Genomic DNA, 21,571 nt, shown 5'->3' on the forward strand with positions numbered 1-21,571 from the left:
TACTGTTCCATGTATTCATTTGTTTCCAAAATACCTGAATTCTGTGCTACAGAGAAATTCCTATGAAGAGGTGAAGATAACTGCTCTGATCTAAGTATCCCTCATGTTTCAGACCTTGAACCACCAGTTTCCTGTTTCTTCTCTGTTGGAGTACTTCTTTTCCGTAACTCCTACTGAATTTAAAATTGCCCTAAATCTTTCTGATTAAAAAGCAAAACACAACCACGAATGTAACAAAAAAGATTTCTACTGAGCTCCTCTCCCCCTCTTGTGTCTCGTAGTTACTATGGCATCTTCAAAAAACTAGTCATGCTTTCTGAGAGAGTGGTCAGCCCTCCTCGCCTCTCTGCTTCCTATTTTGCGTTCTCCCTCACGCTGCTTCTGCCTCCACCGCACCACTGTTCTCACAGAGCTCACGCTGCCACTCCTGCCCAGAGCTAACTTCTTCGTTCCTTGTCTCACCACAGCTCTCTGCTGCAGTTCTGCTGCTGTAACACGTTTCTCCTGTTTACTAAAATTACTCTCGTGACTTGCCCTGCTACCTTTCTGCCTCTTTTTCTCCGTCACGTGTCTCCCACTGGCTTCCCTCCCTTGGCCTGCTTCTTAGACATCAGTGCTCAGTGTCCCTACTTGGTCCTCTTCTTAGGCTCCCTGATCAGCCTCATCTCACCCCACGGTTTCAAATTGCATTACTAGGATGATGACTCCAACATTTTTATCGCCCAGTCTGACCTCTAGACCTCTATTCCAACTGCATCCTGGATTTTCTTGAGTGTTCCTCAGCATTTCAGGGCCGCCTGTCTCAGAAACCTCATTTCACTCTCGACTCCCAGACCTGTTCCTCCTACAGTACTTCCTGCCTGAAAGGTCAGTGTTACCAAAATGGACCCAGTAACCTAAACCAGAACCCCAAGAGTCCTCCCAGTCAGCCCCTCCAGCACCCCAGCAGCCCTTATTAGCAGTTGGCTGTAAAACATACGGCTACGACCTCTGATGTCTCTTGCGTCCACCCTGTCACAGATCTGGATTGCCTTCTTGCCTGTTTCCTCTTATGCTGATTACTATACTGGCCTCCAGTTTCATCTCCAGGCCAGATTCCACATTTCCACAGGCTTTTTTTTTTTTTTTTTTTTTTTCTAGTGTGCAGTTTATTAAGATGTTTTTCTTCCCCTTAAAATCCCTTCGTGACTCACCATCAATCAATCACAGGATAAAATGTAAACCCTTTAGCCTATTCTGGTTCAGCCTACCTGTCTCCAGCCTCCTTTTCAACCAATCCAGCAGAGTCCTTTGCAACCTAACCATTTGGGGTTTCCTAAAAACAACACGCTATTTCTCACCTCTGGCCCTTTGCCTGAAATGCCTTTTATCCCTCATTTCTAGTCTACTTGGTATAGATCCTTATTTCAGGGCCCTGCTCCAATATGCTTTCCCACTTGGTAGTGATAAATACACCAATAAAGGGCAAAGCTTCAAAAAGAGGACTGGAAATTCGAGCTGTGTTTTGAAGGGTGAGTGGAATTTTAATAAACAGAGGAGGAAGAACATTCCAGGCAGAAGGAACAGCATATGCAAAGCCTTTCAAAGTATCTGCTGTGTATGAGAACACAGCAAAACCGTCCTTAAGTTGGTGAGAAATTGTCAAATGAAAGATTAAATACAGCATGCTTTCAAGATCAATGTTTTGAGCATGTGTATTCATATGCCTAGCTTAATGAGATAAATATCTGGGCCACACTTTTGTACTCAGAATCAGTATTTCTTATTGATCCATGGCAGTTCAGGATGCTTTATCTTGTTTTTCTGCCCTTAGTAGCTGTGTAAGCTCCCTATGCCTTCAGCTGTAAAATGGAGACGAAGTCTAATATCTATTTCATAGTTATTCTACCTTATGAAGTACTCAGAACAATACCTGGCACATAATAATAGCTAATGTTAGTTATGGCAGTGATGCAGGGTCACCTGGAAGTTGCTCCTTGTATACAGCTCTAGTGAACAGTTATTACCTTAGTGCCTAGGGGGTTTTTATTTGGTTTTTGTTTTTCTGCAAACTAACAAATGCTTTAATGGACAAGGGTTTTTTTAGCCAGTCCCTGACAAAAGCCTGAAAAGTAGATCAAAGACTCATAACCACATTTTGTTCTGTAGCCCCTGGCCATTTTGGAGGTGGCCATCTCTGACGCAAAGATAAATCCCCAGGCTATTTTTTGAAGCTTCAGATAAGTAGAGCTGATCACAGAAAAGCTTGACCTTTGCTCCTTTAAGGGAATCCACTATTTAAAGGAACTCTACAGTAAGTAGTTATGCTAAGGAAGGAATCCTTCACCCCAAATCTACATGTGATAAATTGTCTATTTTCTTAAATTGAGGTTCAGCTAAAATATCAGAACTCTTTCAGAGACCTTAAGCATGGTGGTGTTTTTCACGAGGGTGTATAAACCTGACTCCAAACAATATCCTTTAAGAAATAATCACCATTTTTTACTTGCAGACCACAGCCACTAACTAGATACCCGACTGACGGCCAGGCCGCAAAAGTAATTGTGTGCCTAGCGTTCGTGGTTTGCAAAAAGAAGCAAGTCAAGGTGTATTTACTACTGGCTCTGCTCACTGGGATTTCCGGTATAGATCACATGTTAGCAATCTCTAGTTTATCCACGACAGTGTGTTTAAAATAGTTCCTGGACTGCCCTGGTGGTGTAGTGGTTAAGAATCCGCCTACCAATGCAGGGGACACGGGTTTGATCCCTGTTCCGGGAAGATTCCACGTGCTGCGGAGCTACGGAGCCCACACGCCGCAACTACTGAAGTCCTCTAGCTCTAGGGCCCACGTGCCGCAACTACTGAGCCTGCAAGCCACAACTACTGAGCCCACGTACTGCAACTACTGAAGCCCGTGCGCCTAGAGCCTGTGCTCCACAACAAGAGGAGCCACCGCAATGAGAAGCCCGTGCACCGCAACGAAGAGTAGCCCCCGCTCGACGCAACTACAGAAAGCCCACGCACAGCAATGAAGACCCAACACAGACCAAAAAAAAAAAAAGTTCCTAATTATGCCAGTAAGTCACATGAAGCCCTTATGAGAATTGGACAGTAACAGCAACTCATTTGGCTGCTACTGGAGAGGCTTCGAGTCTTAAGATCAGCAGCAGTGGAACACTCCATAAGACAAGCAGAAACAAGGCATCATGGCTAGAGAGTGTGGCTGTATCACCCTACTTATATTTGATTTTAGTTATAAATATTGATACTAGTCATTTGTCATATAACTATGGTGTTCAGCGGCTGTCAGGAGCATCAAAAGTTTGGGGAGGCAGCTACCCCTACCCTGTTATTTTCAAACATATCTTTGGCCCTTTGTCATGTTTACTACGTCTAGAAAAGGCTAGCCATTTATTTCTTTAATAAATTGAGTGCTCGCTCCGTACAAAGTGCCAGAGCAGACAGTAGTGAGTTAAACCAAACATGCTTTTTCCCTTTCTTGGCTTTATCTCCTCAAAGTTGTTCTATTTTAGGTGGAAAATCAGGCAATCAAGTGGACACGGAGATGGAGCAATGGTAGGAGGCCATTGCCTAGTGACAATGACACTGACACGTCATGAGATGATCCTTGCCAATAGTAGCACACTGAGAACTACCCTACACTTGAGATGTTAACAGCTGGAAAATTAAACTACCCTATTCTGCCACACCCATCAGGCTTAATACAACAAATACAAACACATTTCTATGGCTCAGTAGGTGATGTTAAACCAGTGGCTTTGTTCAACTTTACTGGAAGATTTAAGAGCTTGGAACATCAATAGTACTGAAATGATATAAAAAGATCCTATTAAATAAGTCTCTCGTAATAGGGGTATTTCAAATATATTTTAAGTATGTCACCAAAACCAAATTTTGTGATTGAGAAATACCTGCTGAATGAGTGAGGAGCTTGGGGTTTAACAGGCTGGTGACAGTGTTCGCATGGGGGTTACTTTATATGTGCTAAATAGGTAATCGGATTATATTTCCCTCATTCATTCATTTTCTCCACTCTCCTGGACAATTATTTCATAACTTTTTTCTCCTGGGATTTTTCCATACTTTCCCCTTCTGACTTTTGGTTGATCATCTTGATTTCTATTTCACTAAGACAGAGAAAATATGAACAGAACCCGCAGAACCCTCCACCACATCTACCCCACTCATATGTCCGTATATCCTCCTTCTCTGCTGTTTCAGACGAACCGTCTTCTTTTTTTTTAAATTTATTTTATTGAAGTATAGTATATGATTTACAATGTTGTGTTAATTTCTGCTGTACAGCAAAGTGACCCAGTTATACTCTTTTTCATATTCTTTTCCATAATGGTTTATCCCAGGATATTGAATGTAGTTCCCTGTGCTGTACAGTAGGACCTTGTTGTTTATCCATCCTATAGATAATAGTTTGCATCTGCTAATCCCAAACTCCCAATACTTCCCTTCCCCCTCCCCCTTGGCAACCACAAGTCTGTTCTCTATGTCTGTGAGTCTGTTTCATAGCTATGTTCATTTGTGTCTTATTTTAGATTCCACATATAAGTGATATCATATGGTATTTATCTTTCTCTTTCTGACTTAGTATGGTAATCTCTAGGTCCATCCATGTTGCTGCAAATGGCATTATGTCATTCTTTTTTAAGGCTGAGTGATATGCCATTGTATATATGTACCACATCTTCTTTATCCATTCTTCTGTCGATGGACATGTAGGTTGTTTCCATGTCTTGGCTATTGTGAATAGTGCTGCTAGGAACATAGGGGTACATGAATCTTTTTGAATTATGTTTTTGTCCCTATGTATGCCCAGGAGTGAGATTGCTGGATCATATGGTAGTTCTATTTTTAGCTTTTTAAGGACCCTCCACACTGTTCTCCACAGGGCCGCACCAATTTACACTCCCACCAACAGTGTAGGAGGGTTCCCTTTTCTCCACACCCACTCGAGCATTCGTTATTTGTAGATTTTTTAATGATGGCCATTCTGACCGGTGTGAGGTGATATCTCATTGTAGTTTTGATTTGCATTTCTCTAATAATTAGCGATGTAGAGCACTTTTCATGTGCTTGCTGGTCATCTGTATGTCTTCTTTGGAGAAATGTCTATTTAGGCAGATGAACTTCTCATAGCAAAGGGCAAACCCTCCTCTTGTGCACTTGTCCTCTCATCCCCTCTGGCCTTCTCAATGGTGGCACTTCAGCAACCCTCCCCATGTGTCATCACATCTTCTTTCACTACTGGATCTTTCCATCAGCTTACAAATGTGCTGCTATCTTCCCCAACCTAAAAGTACCCTTTCTTGGCTCCATATTCCTTTTGCTTTACCGTAAAATTCCTTGAAAGAATTGTCTGTACTTGCCATCTCTGATTTCTCCTCTCTGTTCTCTTGAACCCACTTCATGTTTGCCCTCTTGCTAAGGTTGCCAATGGCCTCCATGTGGTTAAACCCAGTCGTCATTCCCAGTCCTCATGTTTCTTGCCCTCTCAACATTTGACTCAGCTGGTTCTCTCCTCTTTTTTTTTTTTTTTAACATCTTTATTGGAGTATAATTGCTTTACAATGGTGTGTTACTTTCTGCTTTATAACAAAGTGAATCAGTTATACATATACATTTGTTCCCATATCTCTTCCCTCTTGCGTCTCCCTCCCTCCCACCCTCCCTATCCCACCCCTCTAGGTGGTCACAGAGCACCGAGCTGATCTCCCTGTGCTATGCGGCTGCTTCCCACTAGGTATCTATTTTACGTTTGGTAGTGTATATATGTCCATGCCACTCTCTCACTTTGTCACAGCTTACCCTTCCCCCTCCCCATACCCTCAAGTCCATTCTCTAGTAGGTCTGTGTCTTTATTCCCGTCTTGCCCCTAGGTTCTTCATGACCATTTTTTTTTCTTAGATTCCATATGTATGTGTTAGCATACTGTATTTGTTTTTCTCTTTCTGACTTACTTCACTCTCTATGACAGACTCTGAGTCCATCCACCTCACTACAAAAAACTCAATTTCGTTTTTTTTTTATGGCTGAGTAACATTCCATTGTACATATGTGCCACATCTTCTTTATCCATTCATCTGTTGATGGACACTTAGGTTGCTTCCATGTCCTGGCTATTGCAAATAGAGCTAAAATGAACATTGTGGTACATGACTCTTTTTGAATTATGGTTTTCTCAGGGTATATGCCCAGTAGTAGATTGCTGGGTCGTATGGTAGTTCTATTTTTAGTTTTTTAAGGAACCTCCATACTGTTCTCCATAGTGGCTGTATCAATTTACATTCCCACCAACAGTGCAAGAGTGTTCCCTTTTCTCCACACCCTCTCCAGCATTTATTGTTTGTAGATTTTTTGAGGATGGCCATTCTGACCGGTGTGAGATGATATCTCATTGTAGTTTTGATTTGCATTTCTCTAATGATTAATGATGTTGAGCATTCTTTCATGTGTTTGTTGGCAGTGTGTATATCTTCTTTGGAGAAATGTCTATTTAGGTCTTCTGCCCATTTTTGGATTGGGTTGTTTGCTTTTTTGATATTGAGCTGCATGAGCTGCTTGTAAATTTTGGAGATTAATCCTTTCTCCTCCTCGTTGAAGCACATTCTTTCTTGGCCTTCAGAATACTTTACTCTCCAATTTTCCCTTTCATTCCTCTGGTCCCTCCCTCTTATCTATTTGTATCTTCTTTTTCTATTTTCTCTCATTTCCTTGGTTATCTCAGGCAGTCTTATGGCTTTTAAATCTGTATATTGTCAATTCTCAAGATCATGTATTCCCAGCTTATCCATCTCCTCTGAACTCCAGACCCCCTTGTTTAACTCCCTACTTAGCGCTTCAACTTGGATGTCTAATAGATACACCAAAAGACATCATTTCCACCTCTTGCTCCCACTCTGTTCCTACAACTGTCACCTTTGTTTTACCTTCATCTCAGTTGCAATGGCATTCTTCTAGGCCAAAACCCTTAGTGTCACCTTGACTGTTCTCTTTCTCTCGTGCCTCACATCCAATTGCTCAGCCAATGCTGTTGACTCTAACTTCAAATATATCCTGGATATATTCAGGGCCCTGGGATTGCTTTAATGCTCTGCTGTTGCTGTGTTGAAACTTTGAATAAGGAAAAAAATTTAATTGTGATAAAATAACATAAAGTTTATCATCTTAATCATTTTTAAGTGTACACTTCAGTGTTGAGTATGTTTACACTGTTGGGCAACCAATCACCAGATCTTTTTCATCTTGTAAAACTGAAACTCAAAACCCTTTAAGCAACAACTCCCTCACGCCCTCCTCCACTCAGCCCCTGGCTACCATCATTCTACTTTCTGTTTCTATGAATTTGACTATGTTAGATAGCCCATATAATTGGTATCACACAACATGTCTTTTTGTGACTGGCTTATTTCACAGGGCATAATAATGTCCACAAGTTTCTTCTATGTTGTAACATGTGTCAAAGTTTCCTTCCTTTTTAAGATGGAATAATATTCCATTGTATGTATAGATCACATTTTGTTTATCCTTTCTTCTGTCAATGGACACTTGAGTTTCTTCCATCTCTTGGCTATTGAGAATAGTGCTGCTGTGAACACAGGTGTACAAATATCCCTTTGAGACTCTGCTTTCAATTCTTTTGAATATATACCCAGAAGTGGGATTACTGGATCATATGACACTTCTATTTTCAATTGTTTGAGGAACTGCCATACTGTTTTCCATAGTGGCTGCACCATTTAAAAACTCAATAATTTTTGAACAAAGGATCCTGCACTGCCATTGTACTAGAACCATGAGTTATATAGCTGGTTCGGCCTGGATAGTCCCACTTCCTACCTGGTCTAAGTCGCCCATACTTTCTTTAGATTATTGCCAACAGCCCCCTAACTGGTACCTCTGCCCCATGGAATCTCAACGTGGGATCCAATTATTCTTTTAAAACATAAATTAGATCTTGTCATTCTTCTCCATAATCTCCCGTCTCAGGACCCCACATGATCTGCCCCCTTCCTCCATCACCTCCCTGACTTCATATTCTATTTCTCTCCCTCAGTCACTCCTCCTCAACCGTGCTGAACTCTTTGGGTGGTCCTTGAACTTCCTATGCCCATTGCTTCCTCTGCCTAGAAAGATCTTCTTCAGATGTCTTCATGGCCCAGTTTCTTACCTCCTTTACTCAAAGAACATCTCAGTAAATTCGTCCCTGACCACTTTATTTAAAATTACAACCTCACCCCTTTGCCAACACTCTATCCCTCTTCTGTGCTTCATTTGTCTCCATCATTTTTTATTACCAGCTGACATTCAATATGTTTTATGATCTATTTTGTTCATTACCTGTGTCTTCCCCCATTAGAATGTAAGCTTCATAACGGCAGGGATTTTTCTCTGTTTTGGTCACTGCTGTCTCCCCCAGAGACTAGAACTGTGTTTGACATGTAGGAACTCAGTATTTGTTGCATGAATGGATAAACGAGATAGTCTTAGTGCAAGAATTTTTACAACCAGGTTGTATTAGAAGTCTCACTGTTAGAATATCAGCTGAATTGGAGATTATTTATGAGATGCTAAGGAAATTATTAAGGCTGCATCTAAAGTATCAGGTTTTAGTCAAAGTCAGTGCGTTAGTCTAAGTTCTCCAGATAAATAGAACCAATTGGTTGTGTCTATAAATATAGACTTATTCAAAGGAATTGGCTGACATGATTATGAAGGCTGAGAAGGTCCCAAGATCTACGTGGTGAGCAGGAGACTCAGGAGAACCAATGGTGTAGTTCTAGCCCACAGGCTCGAGACGTAGGAAGAGTTGATCTTTCGGTTTGAGCCTGAAGGTAAGAAAAAGCCAATGTCCCAGCTTGAAGGCAGTCAGTAGGAGGAATCCTCCCTCACTTGCAGGAGGGTCAGCCAGTTTGTTCTGTTCAAGCCTTCAGCTGATTGGACGAGGCCCACCGACATTAAGGATGACAATCTGTTTTACTCAGTCTACTGACTCAAATGTTAATCTCATCCAAAAACACCCTCACAGACACACTCACAATAATGTTTGACCAAATGTCTGGGCACCTGGAAGCTCAGTGAATTTGACATATACAATTAACCATCAGGGATTTTTCTGTAAACCTACATCGTTGGAAATGCCTCATAGATTAACTGTGTGGTTTCCTTTACTCATAGAACTAACTACCTGTTAGGTCTGTGGGAAAGAACTACAAGACAGAGCTGCCAAGTAAACTATGAAAAACCTAACAGTCAAACTTTTTATCTTAGGTATTGGCATATCCCAATGATCTGTACTGTTCTAGGGTGTGATGGCTTAGGAGTGAATATGATTTGAACCTAATACATTTTTAGAGGGTGTCAAATTCAGAATCAGGCAGATCCATCTCCTGACCCTAAACATGGTCCTAAAGTAGATTGCTTGAGGAAATTGGATCCCAAAGATTACAGGTGGGGAATTTTGAAGTGTGTCCATATTTCATTGGAGATCAAAGAAGCCTAACTAAAAGAATTGTGGGCTGACTCACATGATAACTTCTTTTTGAAAGGGCTATTTTATCTTGAAGATTATGAGTTTGGAGGAACTAAGGTGATTGGCAGTGGAAAGAATCAGAACATGTGAAATTCCTTAAAAATTTATTGACTTAAATAATTGTGTCTGTGTTACACATAATTTAAAAAAAACCCTTAAAAAAATTAACCATCATAGTCAGACTTCAAATTCAGAAAATATTGGGTATAGTAATTTCACTATATTTATTTAAAGGATTGACTGTAGGCAGTCTACTCAAAACAATAGAGGCTGCTACTGTTTTAGATGTTCGGGAACTGGTAAACCTTTAAGGGTTATAAGTGACAGATGATAAGATTAAAAACAAAAAAATTTCCTTGCATCAGTTAAATCAAGTAATTAGAATTTGGCCTTCTTCCTGAAACTAACTGGGGTTATGTCTTTAGGTCCTCCAGTTTAAAGGTATTATATCTTTCCTGAACATGAGGAATGTTTTTCTTGTCTTATTTATGGAGAACGTTTGGAAGTAGGGTGCTTGTTCATTCCACATCAGTGGGCAAGGCAGTAGAAAAAAAATCACCCTAGCTTCTTCTTTGTCTTTCACTTACTGTAGCTCTAATGTCTGGGTTAGTGACCCTAGAATATTCCCTGTTCCATGCAGTAAACAGAATTCAAAACCATTTACACAGCAGGTCAACAAGATATGATTGTTTACGTCAAATACCGGAGCAGTTATTGCAAACTTGGAGCGTGGAATCTGAGAAGGCCACAGCTACGTGTGAGTTTTTGCGTGATTCAGACACAGAGGGTCTTAACTTCTGTAATGATACACCAAAAACAAATAAACAAAAGAAAGCCCTCAAGTTATATCTGGAAGTCAGTGTCTTCGACGTAAGTCCCCACTCACGTGACATCTCTTGCTTAATTGCCCTTTAAACTGTTTTATGGCTTTATAGCAGCCCGTAAAAGGTGATTTCCAAATATGACAGGCGCTGTAAAGGCTGAAGGGGAGAGTTATCCAGGAACTGTAATCACTGCATCTGTAGCTGCTCCCCTAAGAGCTCAGCCTTCCCAGGAAAGGGAGAGGGGCCGTGGAGAGCAGGGCGCCATGGGGCGATACTCAGGGAGAAGCTTCCGTTTAATCCTCATGTGCCTTGTGAGCGTCCTCCTTTTCGTGATGGAGCTGGTGATCTCCCACATAGGCAACTCCCTCTCGTTGGCCTCCGATGCTTTCGCCGTCCTTTCCCACTTAATCTCCATGATCATCGGTCTTTTTGGCGTAAGGGCCAGCAGCATAAAACAGCACCGGAAGAGCACGTTTGGCTTTCTTCGGGCAGATGTCGTGGGAGCATTTGGCAACTCCATTTTTGCCGTGGCCCTGATGTTCGGCATTCTGGTTGAAGCCGTCAAAAGGTATATTGACCCCCAGAAGACAGAGGCTCCACTGCTGGTTCTCAGCGCTGGAGTCATAGGGCTGCTCTTCAATGTTCTTAACTATGTCATCTTCTTGGACTGCTGTTACTGCGCGGCCCCAGGGCCCCAGGGAGACGCTGAAACAGGTAAACGGCTCCGCAGATGTTGTAGTTGGGTCAGAGTCCTGGCAGGTGCTATCTTAGGGGGCCCCTGGGGGTGCTATGGAGAGAGGCCCCATTCATTTGATCGCCCTCTCGTCCCCCGGACTTTACTAAAGGTCTTTCTCCAAAGAGTCGCTTTCAGTCCAAAGTTCCTTATGAGCTGGGTGGCAGCTGGCCACATGGGGGTCTTTTTCAGTCACAGGGAATTAGAAAATATGCAGACAGGTAGACAGGGTGAAAGGCGCTAAACTGCGGCCATAGAGGGAGCACTTTGAAAGTGGAGGTGCCATTGAAAGCAGTCTGCTTTAATTAGTGACTCATTTTTGTTTACCCAGACATGACACGACTATGTTTGAGTTTAAAAATAATATTTTAATGTCTCCTAAAAATATGTTCAAAAAATACTGGGGTACATAGCCAGCTCCCATGGAGCAAAGGAGCAAACAATTGGTTAGGCAGATCAACTCTTGGGAATATATTCAAGGAATGTGATGTAAAAGGGAGAGAGAAAATAAAGCAGATGATCTAGTAAACTTAGCTCTTTTTTCTGAATGGAAATATTTGTATTTATTTATTGTAGACATCTGTCCTGTTTGAGAAAAAGCAAAGCTTATTTACATGTGAATCTTTAGGAGGGACTTAAGAGTGGGTACAAAACTCATTGGGTCATCGGTCAAAAGACTGGGTTAAATCTTGGAAGAGAACAATAAATCGAAAAAAAAACAAATCCAAAAGATAAATTATTAGATGGAACCATGTTTCTTCAGTGCCACAAAAGGAATTTTAAAAATATATGTTAAAAGCTTCTTGCAGAAGAGCAATTCCCAGTGCTTTTTAAGGAGTCGTGTAGCATGAACAGACCAGGTCCAAATCATGGTTCTCCTACAGGGCAGCTGTCAAATTACTTCACCTGGCTGTTTACCCACCTGTAATGTGGAGTCAATAAGGACTCAATGGGAATCTAAGTGTCTAGCACTCAATAGGCACTTGGTATAGACTAGTTATTGTTTTTTAAAGAAGCCACAATGCAAGCCTTTGAATTATGTGATCACCCAGTATCACTGAATTCTAATTGCTCATCTGGATTTTAAGAAATTTAAAGATTTTTCTTATTTGATGCTGAAAAGTTTTCTCTCACTAGTCAGGGCATCATATAACTCAGCCCAGGGACCTCAGAGTAAGAGTTTGCATCTTTAATTGCATTCCTCCTGTCTTTCCTGCCATTGTAAACTTTCTCAGCTGGGAGCAGTCCTTTATTCTATCTTGGTCTAAGTTCTCCTGTTGGTAGAATGTATGTTATGAGAATCCCTACAGTATGTGTTAAGTATAAAAGGGAACAGACAAGAAACTAGAGTCTGTATCTTTATTTGATTTAATGAATCAGTTAGGACCTCATCTTTTGTAAAAGACAATAATTAGTTAGCTTGAGATTTTATGCCTTGTTTACATTAGTCATCATGCAAAAATTACTCCTTGAGGTTCCAGATCATAAAATTCACATATTTGATACAGGAAAAAAATATTTACTGCTAAGTATAAGTTTAAGGCAAGGAAGCTGATCAAACCCATGGTTAGTATTGACAGTGGTAGTGTCACCATTACTAAACTTGTGTTTTTAGTTCTAATTTTGTCTTTACTCTAGACATATGATATTTACCTGCGTATAGCAAAAGCAATTTAGGCAAAGAGTTTGACTCTTTGACCAATGCAAAAATTGGTAGACAGCCATAGTTCTTTTTTTTATAAATTGAATTATTATCAGGTAGATGTTAGTTCAGCCCTTGTTTGGGAAGCAGTGCTTTCCAATGTTTATGTCTATGCTCAGATAACAAGAGTCTTAAAGACAAATATTTCACCCTGACCATATGGGTTTCTACTGTCTTAATTCCAGATTATCTATCTTCTCCTGAAGTGTTTGATGCTGTATAGTATTCTACTTTAAATAATTAAAATGATAGGTACTATATACACATATAGATAATGCTTTAAGATTTATGTTCTATGTTTAAATTATTATTTTAGGTACTATACACACATATAGCTAATGCTTTAAGGTCCATGTTCTTATGTTAAAATTATTATTTTGGCAGCTTTTGGTATTGCTGAATTCTTCTATTAGAAATTTTAGAGTATTTAAACCCTCCAAGTGATTTTAGGATAGCTGCTTAGCTTCTTAGCATTTATGTCTCGAGCTATGTATTTATCGCTTTCACTAAAATACACATTTTGATATCCTTCCCATCACCTAAATAAGCTTAAGGAGTAAATATTTGGCTTAGATACATCTTATTTATTGACATTAACCCAATTATCTCCCAGTGTAAGAAAAAATGTGATTAATCCATACATATTGCTTTAAACCAGGAGGTGTAAAATATGAAGAAAAAATGATTCTTGATTTCAAAAGATTCAACCCAAATTTAGGATAAAGATTTTCTATATATCTAAATTTTAGCTCGAAGCATTTTGAAGTACCTAAAAACTAAAGAACTGTGGTACCTGCTGATTTAGTGATCAGAATCACATAATCCATCACTTTTTTTGGTGGGATCTGTGGCCAAATAGAATTTTTTACTTAACAAGCCTTCAGTCTCTCCCGGTTCTGTGGGTCTTTTACATGTTTTGCTTTGTCTGGTGTAGGAATTGATACGAGTTATATTTTATGTCTGAGATCACAGAAGAGTAAGAAATAAGACCACTAATTTATTTTAAATATTAGCAAAACAGACTGTATATACTGTAAAGACTTTAAACCTCTCTGGGACTCATGGAGTGAGATAAGTTGGAGAATCAGACAGAGGGGGGCAGAAATTTAAAAAATCACCTGGGAGAAAAGAATGTCTGGAAGATTTAGTTGAGACAGGGAGTCTGGAAGCCTTAGATCAGTAGCTAGCCAGTGGGTGTCCATCTCCGACAGGAAAAGGCGATGGTGGAGCAGATTTGGCTCAAGTAAAAAGCAAAATGAAAAAAGTAGAAATTGCAAGCACGAAAGAAAAAAGCAAACAAAATAGGTTTAAAGTCCAAAATTTGGATGGCTAAATGTGTGAGTGTATTCGGGGGAAGAGCGTTATAAATGTGTTTGGGGAAGAGGAAGAGGGGTGAAAACAACATGTTGATTCAGATCCTAGGAAATACGGGGCACCCACTACCTTCTTTCTCTAGATTCAGGGACGAAACTTGCTTTGTTTGCATTTTTCCTACTCCTTGTTTACTTTATTAGATTTACCTTGACTTTCACATGATCTTTTATGTTTGCATTTTCTTTTTGATTATTTTTCAGGCTTGAGTTTTCTTTAAAATTTAATGGACAGAATTCTCTTTGCCCTTGACTTGCATTTGAACAAATACTGTGCTGTACATTGGCTTTTATTTTAAACCAAAGGTAATTTCGTGCAGCTCTGTCCTGGATAGGCTTGCCATGTACAACAATTTAGATCTAAAATATCTGTTTGTATTTAAAAAATTTTTTTAACAAAATACCTTTCCTGTGTATTTATTTACATTAATTTTGTTTGGTTTCCAAACTGTTTTCTTTCCCTCTCTCTCCCTGTCTTTCTCTTTCTCTCTCTCTCACCACCTTTCTGGCATTACATTTCCCCAGCCAACCTGCTAGAGGCAGTGTCAGCCCAGTAATCAGCAAAGTTTGTTGCCGGGGAGGCTTTTAACAGGCTTCTCATTAGCTGCTCTCGCAAGCTTCTCGTTGACTCAGTGCTATAGCCTAATGGGAACATTTTACACGGACAGTCCTGTAGACACTGAAAGTAACTCGCTTTCCTTTTAGAGCAAATTTTATCCAGAGACAAGCAAAGTAGGCAGGGCTCCGAGGGTTTAGGAGGAGCAAGGTGGGCTGGGGGATGGGGCGGGGGGCGGGGGGGGGGGGGCGGAACTGGCTGCCTCTCTCCCGGCAGCAAGTCACAGAGTAAGTCAGAGATCAGAAACTTCACAAGTGAAGGCGACTTTTCAAACCAGAAAGGGGAAGAAGGCTTTCTAGATATTGGTTCCCTGAGTACTCTTTCTACTTCAGAGGCAGGATTGGAATGATTGGGTGTTTGCAATAATTATTAAACAGTTTTAGGAAGCATGATGCTTAATTCCCAGAAGCTGTTACTTTCTTGTTTGTCCATATCTGACACTCACTGTTGTTTTCCAAGCGTTTTGAACAGTTCACTTCCACAGGAGCACTCAGTGGTAAGTATACACCCACCCACCACAGATCACAGCATCTATTCCAGAACAGGTGCTCTTATGTCTCTTTCTGTACGTTCAGGCCAGCTTGCGTACCCCCTCACCTCTCTTGCTGCCCAGGGACCGGGTTCTGGGTCAGTTATAGGGACCGAGTAAGAAAGATTAAAGGAAGACTGAAAAATAGGTGCCGTTCCATGGTTTTTAAAAAAAAAAAAATTATTATTTTTTTCTGGCTGCTTTGGGTCTTCATTGCTGCGTGCAGGCTTTCTCTAGTTGCAGTGAGCGGGGGCTATTGTTTGTTGCGGTGCGCGGGCTTCTCACTGTGGTGGCTTCTCTTGTTGCGGAGCATGGGCTCTAGGCGCACGGGCTTCAGTAGTTGTGGCACGCGGGCTCTAGAGCGCAGGCTCAGTAGTTGTGGCGCACGGGCTTAGTTGTTCCGTGCCATGTGGGATTTTCCTGGACCAGGGATCGAACCTGTGTCCCCTGCATTGGCAGGCGGATTCTTAACCACTGCGCCACCAGGGAAGTCCCTGTTTCATGTTTGTGAAATAAATTCAACCGAAGAAAAAAAAGGAAGATAAAGAAACCAGCTCCCTGTTCTCAGCCATATTTTTCTAATATGCAGAGGCCACTCTGTCTGACACCTGAGTTAAATCTTAATGAAAACCAAGTCTTTCTTGACATCTGTGAGTTGTCATGTGCTGTGAAAGTCTAGGGAGAATAATCACAGCAGCATATCACATACGTTTGGAGCATTATATGTTTTGTGAAATGATTAGCGAGAAAGAATACTTGCTATTTCTACTTTTTCAGATAAGAAAACAGAAACAGAGTCAGGACCACAATCATGCAGCAAGTTAATGGAAGAGGACAAAGACTTAGAAGGTTTAATTATAAAACCTACTCTGCTTGACCAAAGAAAGAAAAAAAAAATCATGGACAGTGAAAACTTATTTGGAAATAATCACAAAACTGCATGTCAAAAAGTGCAAATTAATACACCACAAATGGATCCTAATTCCAGTAGCTAAATGACCTCCAGAAAGTTACTTCAACTTACTAAACCTCAGTTTCTTTATCTGTAAAGCGGGGAATTATCTATCTCCTAAGGGTGTTGTGAGGATGAAAGGATATAGCGTGTATAAACTGCTCAACATGGCACTTGGTGGTGGTGGTTGGTAGTGATTATCCAAGGGCTGAAGGGGCAAGAAAAAAGGAAATGTTAGTAAGATCCCTCTGTGGACAGGTCCTTGCCTACTCCACATCCACGGACCGGCAGCTGACCTCATCCCGGGCCAACACACACAACGGTTTGCTGTTGGTCATAGGTATGGTCCATACAGATCCGTCGCCATTCCTGGAAAACCTCACAAAGCACATGTCTTCCTGATGACAGGTTAGTGGCCTCTTTAGTGGTGTGACCCAGCAGGAGCAGGAACTGTAACAGGAAAATACAGGTTCTGGAGCTTCTTTCCTCTTTCACTGGGTCTGACCCCGGAGAAGACACTTGATCATTATGAGCCTCACCTCAGGTATCATTACACCTATTTTAAGGAATCTCCATGCTTTTCTTTTGATAAATAATAATACCTTCACGAGGCATTATTTTTCAAAGGGCTCTCGTAAATGTGGCATTCCTCATCTTCAGTGCTCAAGATAGATAGCACTTTGTAGAAGGGCATTACTTATATTTTTCAACTGTTAAAGATTATATATTTTAAACTGTTGTAATGGTATTAACATGTCAACATGCCACTCATTAAAATAATGCAAATGTAGCTCGTATTTCCAAGTCACATATTTACCAGTTACGAATGAAGAAACCGAGACATGAAGTGTTTTTTTTAAAAATAATTTTGACAAATCTTGATGTTTTCAACATTTAGATTTTTTTAAAATTAATTAATTAATTACTTATTTATTTTTGGCTGTGTTGGGTCTTCGTTTCTGTGCGAGGGCTTTCTCTAGTTGCTGAGAGCGGGGGCCACTCTTCATCGCGGTGCGCGGGCCTCTCACTGTCGTGGCCTCTTTTGTTGCGGAGCACAGGCTCCAGACGGGCAGGCTCAGTAGTTGTGGCTCACGGGCCCAGCCGCTCCGCGGCATGTGGGATCTTCCCAGACCAGGGCTCCGACCTGTGTCCCCTGCACTAGCAGGCAGATTCTCAACCACTGCGCCACCAGGGAAGCCCCTGAAGTGTTTTATAGTTAACCCAAAATTGATGTTAGAACCAAGACTTTGCATTTCCACACCTCTTTTCTGCCATAAGATGGTTTGCCTTTTAAACGTTCTCCTGCAGTTCTGCCTGGTTAGATATTCCTATTTTCCTTACTGAGAGGCTTAATTTTCCAAGAAAGTGGGGTAAAAGTAAGCTTATTATTATTTTTTTCTTTTGGTCAGATGCTTACAAGATATAAAGAATATATTTGTTATTTTTTGCCTCCTTCTTGCTCTTTTGTGGAGACAGTAGTCATTGAGATTTATATAAAACATTGTGTATAACTCCCTCTGATGATTATGACATAGACTAGTTTTGTCATCATTTTTTATAAGAGGCAATGATATCTAGAGACTCCTTGTTCCTAGAAGAATGTCTTCCAACATCTGTGTCCTGCTATTTATTGTCTACATCTGAGGAGGTGTCTTGAGAGAATTTTGAGGGAAGTGATTTTCGATGAACTATATCTGTGATCTTGTTCTTTATCTGCCTTGACAACACTATAAATGTATCAGCCCAATAGACTTTGGAAAAAAAAAAGATGATCCTTGACTCAGGCCAGTGAGAACTAGAGGTTGGCTCCTTATAGGAGAGCAACGAGGAAGTCAGGTTGAAGGAGGAACTGCCTGGACAGACCACCTGTTTTCTGTCGAATTCTTAACCTGAAGAAACCACCATGAGATTTTGCAGGAGAGAAAATAGGGGAGCCGGTAACCAGATCTATAGCTCCTGACCAGAGTTGATTGATGACATTGTTGGGACTTTATGGGGCCAATAAGTAATGTCTACTCATGAGTCTAGAGCTAACTGAGAACTAAGGGATCAAAGATAGTCAGATGGTGATTAAAATTGTAGCTCTGTTTTTGAAAAAACTGAATTGGAAGATAGACCTTGGATGTCCCAAAATGCTTCCTAATATTATACTTATCTCAGCAGTAAACATACCCATCTTCTTTGGGGCCAAGCTAAACAACGGGGGGCACAGGGTTGGACCCAGGAGCAGAGAGAATGGACACTCCGAGGACAGGTAGTTCAAAGTGTAAAGCACGGGAGGGGCTGAGCCAAGCTTATTCCTTTTACTAAGCCCACCAATGAGAGAAGACCTTCCCACCCCAGGAGTGACTTCTCACATGGAGGTTGGAGAGGAAATGAAGGGGTCAGTAAGAGCCTACGTGGTGGTCCCCTCATGGAAACACAAGACCAGAGGAATGATCTCCTCCCAATACTCTCCAGCTTTATGTGTTCTTCACTGGGGGCTCCCCTTGAAGAGCTAGATAGACAGTTATCAGGATAGTATTGCTGTCAGTATTCACAAGGCCTGCATCCCCTACAATAACCACTGTTTCCTTTGGGTATTTTCCTTGTGACCAGTGTTTGTTAAGCAATTTTGATACCCATCCCCCTCAATGACTAAAATGGATTAGAACAGAAACTATTAGTTAAATGAACTCTGAGGTCCCCAAAAATGTTCATTATTGCTCATTAGAGATTACATAATGACATGAAATGATAGCATCAAGATAGTCTAATAATTCAATGTCAGTAACATAAAAATGCCCCAAATTTAAATAACATGAATCCCCTGTTAATATCAAATTATAAGGGAAAAATTAAAATTCAAAATTAAATATATTTGACCTTATGACTTTCTATCTGAATAAATCAAAGCCCCTGATTATTAACTTAAAGTCCAGATCAAAGATAAATCAAAACAAAATCACAAAACACCAAATCTTCCTCAGTTTGGGCACAGTCTGAGTTCAATCTCAGGCCTGGTAGCGTCATGATCTTTTCAGTAGTTTTAGTCTGGATTGTTTTCCACTGGAATAGATGTCATTCCTTCAGGGCATCCAAGGTTGGATGTGTTCACCGCCTTTTAAAGATCTTCTCTTTGTCTTTGGTGTTCTTCAGTTTTGCTACAATATTTCCACATGTGAATTTCTTTTTATTTATCCCCCCTGAGAATTGTCACGTTTCCCAAATCTAAGCATTTATAGCTTTTATAAATTCCGGAAGATTTTCAGATATGATCTTTCCTAGTTTTGCCTCTGCCCCATTTCTCCTTCTGCAACACTAATTAGATAATTTTAGATCTTCTCACTCTGTCCTCCATGTTTTGTAAACTGTTTTTCATATTTTCTACTTTTTGTTGTTCTGTGTTGCATTCTAGGTAGTCTAGGTAGTTCTTTAGATGTACCTGCACTTATTCAGAAATGGACATTGGTGCAATGTGTGTATATAGTTCTATGGCATTTTACCACATGTGTAGATTTGTGTAACCACTACCAAAATCAAGGTGCAGAATGATTACATCACCACAAATTTATCCCCCATGCTACCCTTTTATAATCATACCCATCATTCCATATCCTCACTCCCCATCTCTATGCCCTCGAAACCACTCTTTCCATATTTATAATCTTCTAATTTCAGGAATGCTATATAAATGGAATCATACATATGTGACCTTTGAAATTGGCTTTTTCCTTTCAGTATATTGCCCTTAAGATCCATCCCAGTTGTTCTGTGTATCAGTAGTTGGTTTCTTTTTACCGGTGACTATTCCATGGTATGAAGGTAGTTGGGTGTATTTTTTTAGTCTCTCTGCCAATCTTATGCCTTTTAATTGGTATATTTAGACCATTTACATTTAAGGGGTGTGGAGCTCCCATGCCCTCTCTGAGTGCACCACCATCCCAGCATCCTGATGTGTTCAAGGACCTGGAAGCTCCTGTTCATTTTCCCACCTATTTTCTCTCTGTTGCTCAGATAGGGAACTTTCTGTTATTCTATCTTCAAGTTCACTGATTTTTTTCTCTATCTTCTCCACTCTGCCGTTGAGCCTATTCATGGAGGTTTTTTTGGTCATGTTGCGCAGCATGTGGGATTTTAGCTTCCTGACCAGGGATCGAACCCAGGCCCTCGACAGTGAGAGCATGGAGTCCTAACCACTGGACTGCAAGGGAATTCCTCATTGAATTTTAAAATTTTGGTTATTGTATTTTTCAGTCTTAAAATTTCCATTTGATTCTTCTTTGTATCTTCTATTTCTTTGCTGAGACTTTCTATTTTTTGATTTCTTTCAATTGTGTTTGCAATTGCTTGTGGAAGTATTTTTATAATGGCTACTTTAAAGTCCTCATCAGATAATTCTAACATCTGTGTCATCTCAGCACTGGTGACCTTTCTCACTTAAGTTGAGATTTCCCTGGTTTTTGGTATGATGAAATATTTTCAAACGATTCTTGGACATTTGGGGTATTACGAGACTGTGGATCTTATTTAAAATTTCTGTTTGAGCAGGCCTTCTCTGACATGGTGCTGGTGGGAGGAGGAGGGTGCTGCTTTGTTATTGTAAGAAGGGAGTGGAAATTCAGGTTTCCCACTTGGAGTCTGTTGACCCCCTGAGGAAGAGGGGTACTTCATCACTGCTGGGCAGGAGTGGGAGTTCAGGCTCCCCACCAGGCCTTCACTGATAACACCCTGGCTAGGAGGAGTAGGGGTGCCTTGTACTGAGTTTTCAATTTCAACTAATATATTTTCCATTTATAGTACCTTGATCTTTACTTATATTTTCTTTACCTTCCTTTATTGCTGTATATTGAATATACTCAGTTTATATTCTGTAGCTGATATTCTCAACATCTGCAACTTTTGAATGTCTGATTCTGCTGTTTATTATTTTCCCTGCCTCTCTCAAAGTGGTTTCCTTCTTCATGTTTTGTGTGTTTCATAATTTTTTATTGTGAACTCATGATCAATGGAACTTTCTTTGAGGGAATTCTTTGAGGAATAGATTGTAAGTACATTTTTCCACGGAAGATTTGCATTTCTTTTCATCGGGTCCCTGAAGCCGTTACCAACTTGTGAGCACTTTAAAAATTCTTTGCTTGAGGACTATTATTATTATTATTATTATTATTATTGTGAGAATTTAGACTTCATTCCCACATGAAGGCCACAGTACCGTTCCAACTTCCCATAGGGGATGTTTTTCTCTCCACCCAAAACCAAGGCTGAAACATGCAAGTTTTCATGCTGTCTCCTTTGAGGTAGTGAGTTTTTGTTTAT

At 40.5% G+C, this 21,571-nt stretch overlaps 1 protein-coding gene across 1 annotated transcript in view; it reads left to right on the plus strand.

The window, feature by feature from the left end:
* The first annotated feature begins 10,634 nt into the window (after positions 1 to 10,634).
* Positions 10,635 to 21,571, plus strand: part of SLC30A10 (solute carrier family 30 member 10) — a 41,978-nt gene continuing 31,041 nt past the window's right edge. The window contains exon 1 of the mRNA XM_068538540.1: positions 10,635 to 11,085. Coding sequence (XP_068394641.1) covers positions 10,635 to 11,085 — 451 coding nt within the window. The remainder of the gene's footprint in view (positions 11,086 to 21,571) is intronic.

This window comes from Eschrichtius robustus, chromosome 3, assembly GCF_028021215.1.
Source record: "Eschrichtius robustus isolate mEscRob2 chromosome 3, mEscRob2.pri, whole genome shotgun sequence".
NCBI classification, from domain to species: domain Eukaryota; kingdom Metazoa; phylum Chordata; class Mammalia; order Artiodactyla; family Eschrichtiidae; genus Eschrichtius; species Eschrichtius robustus.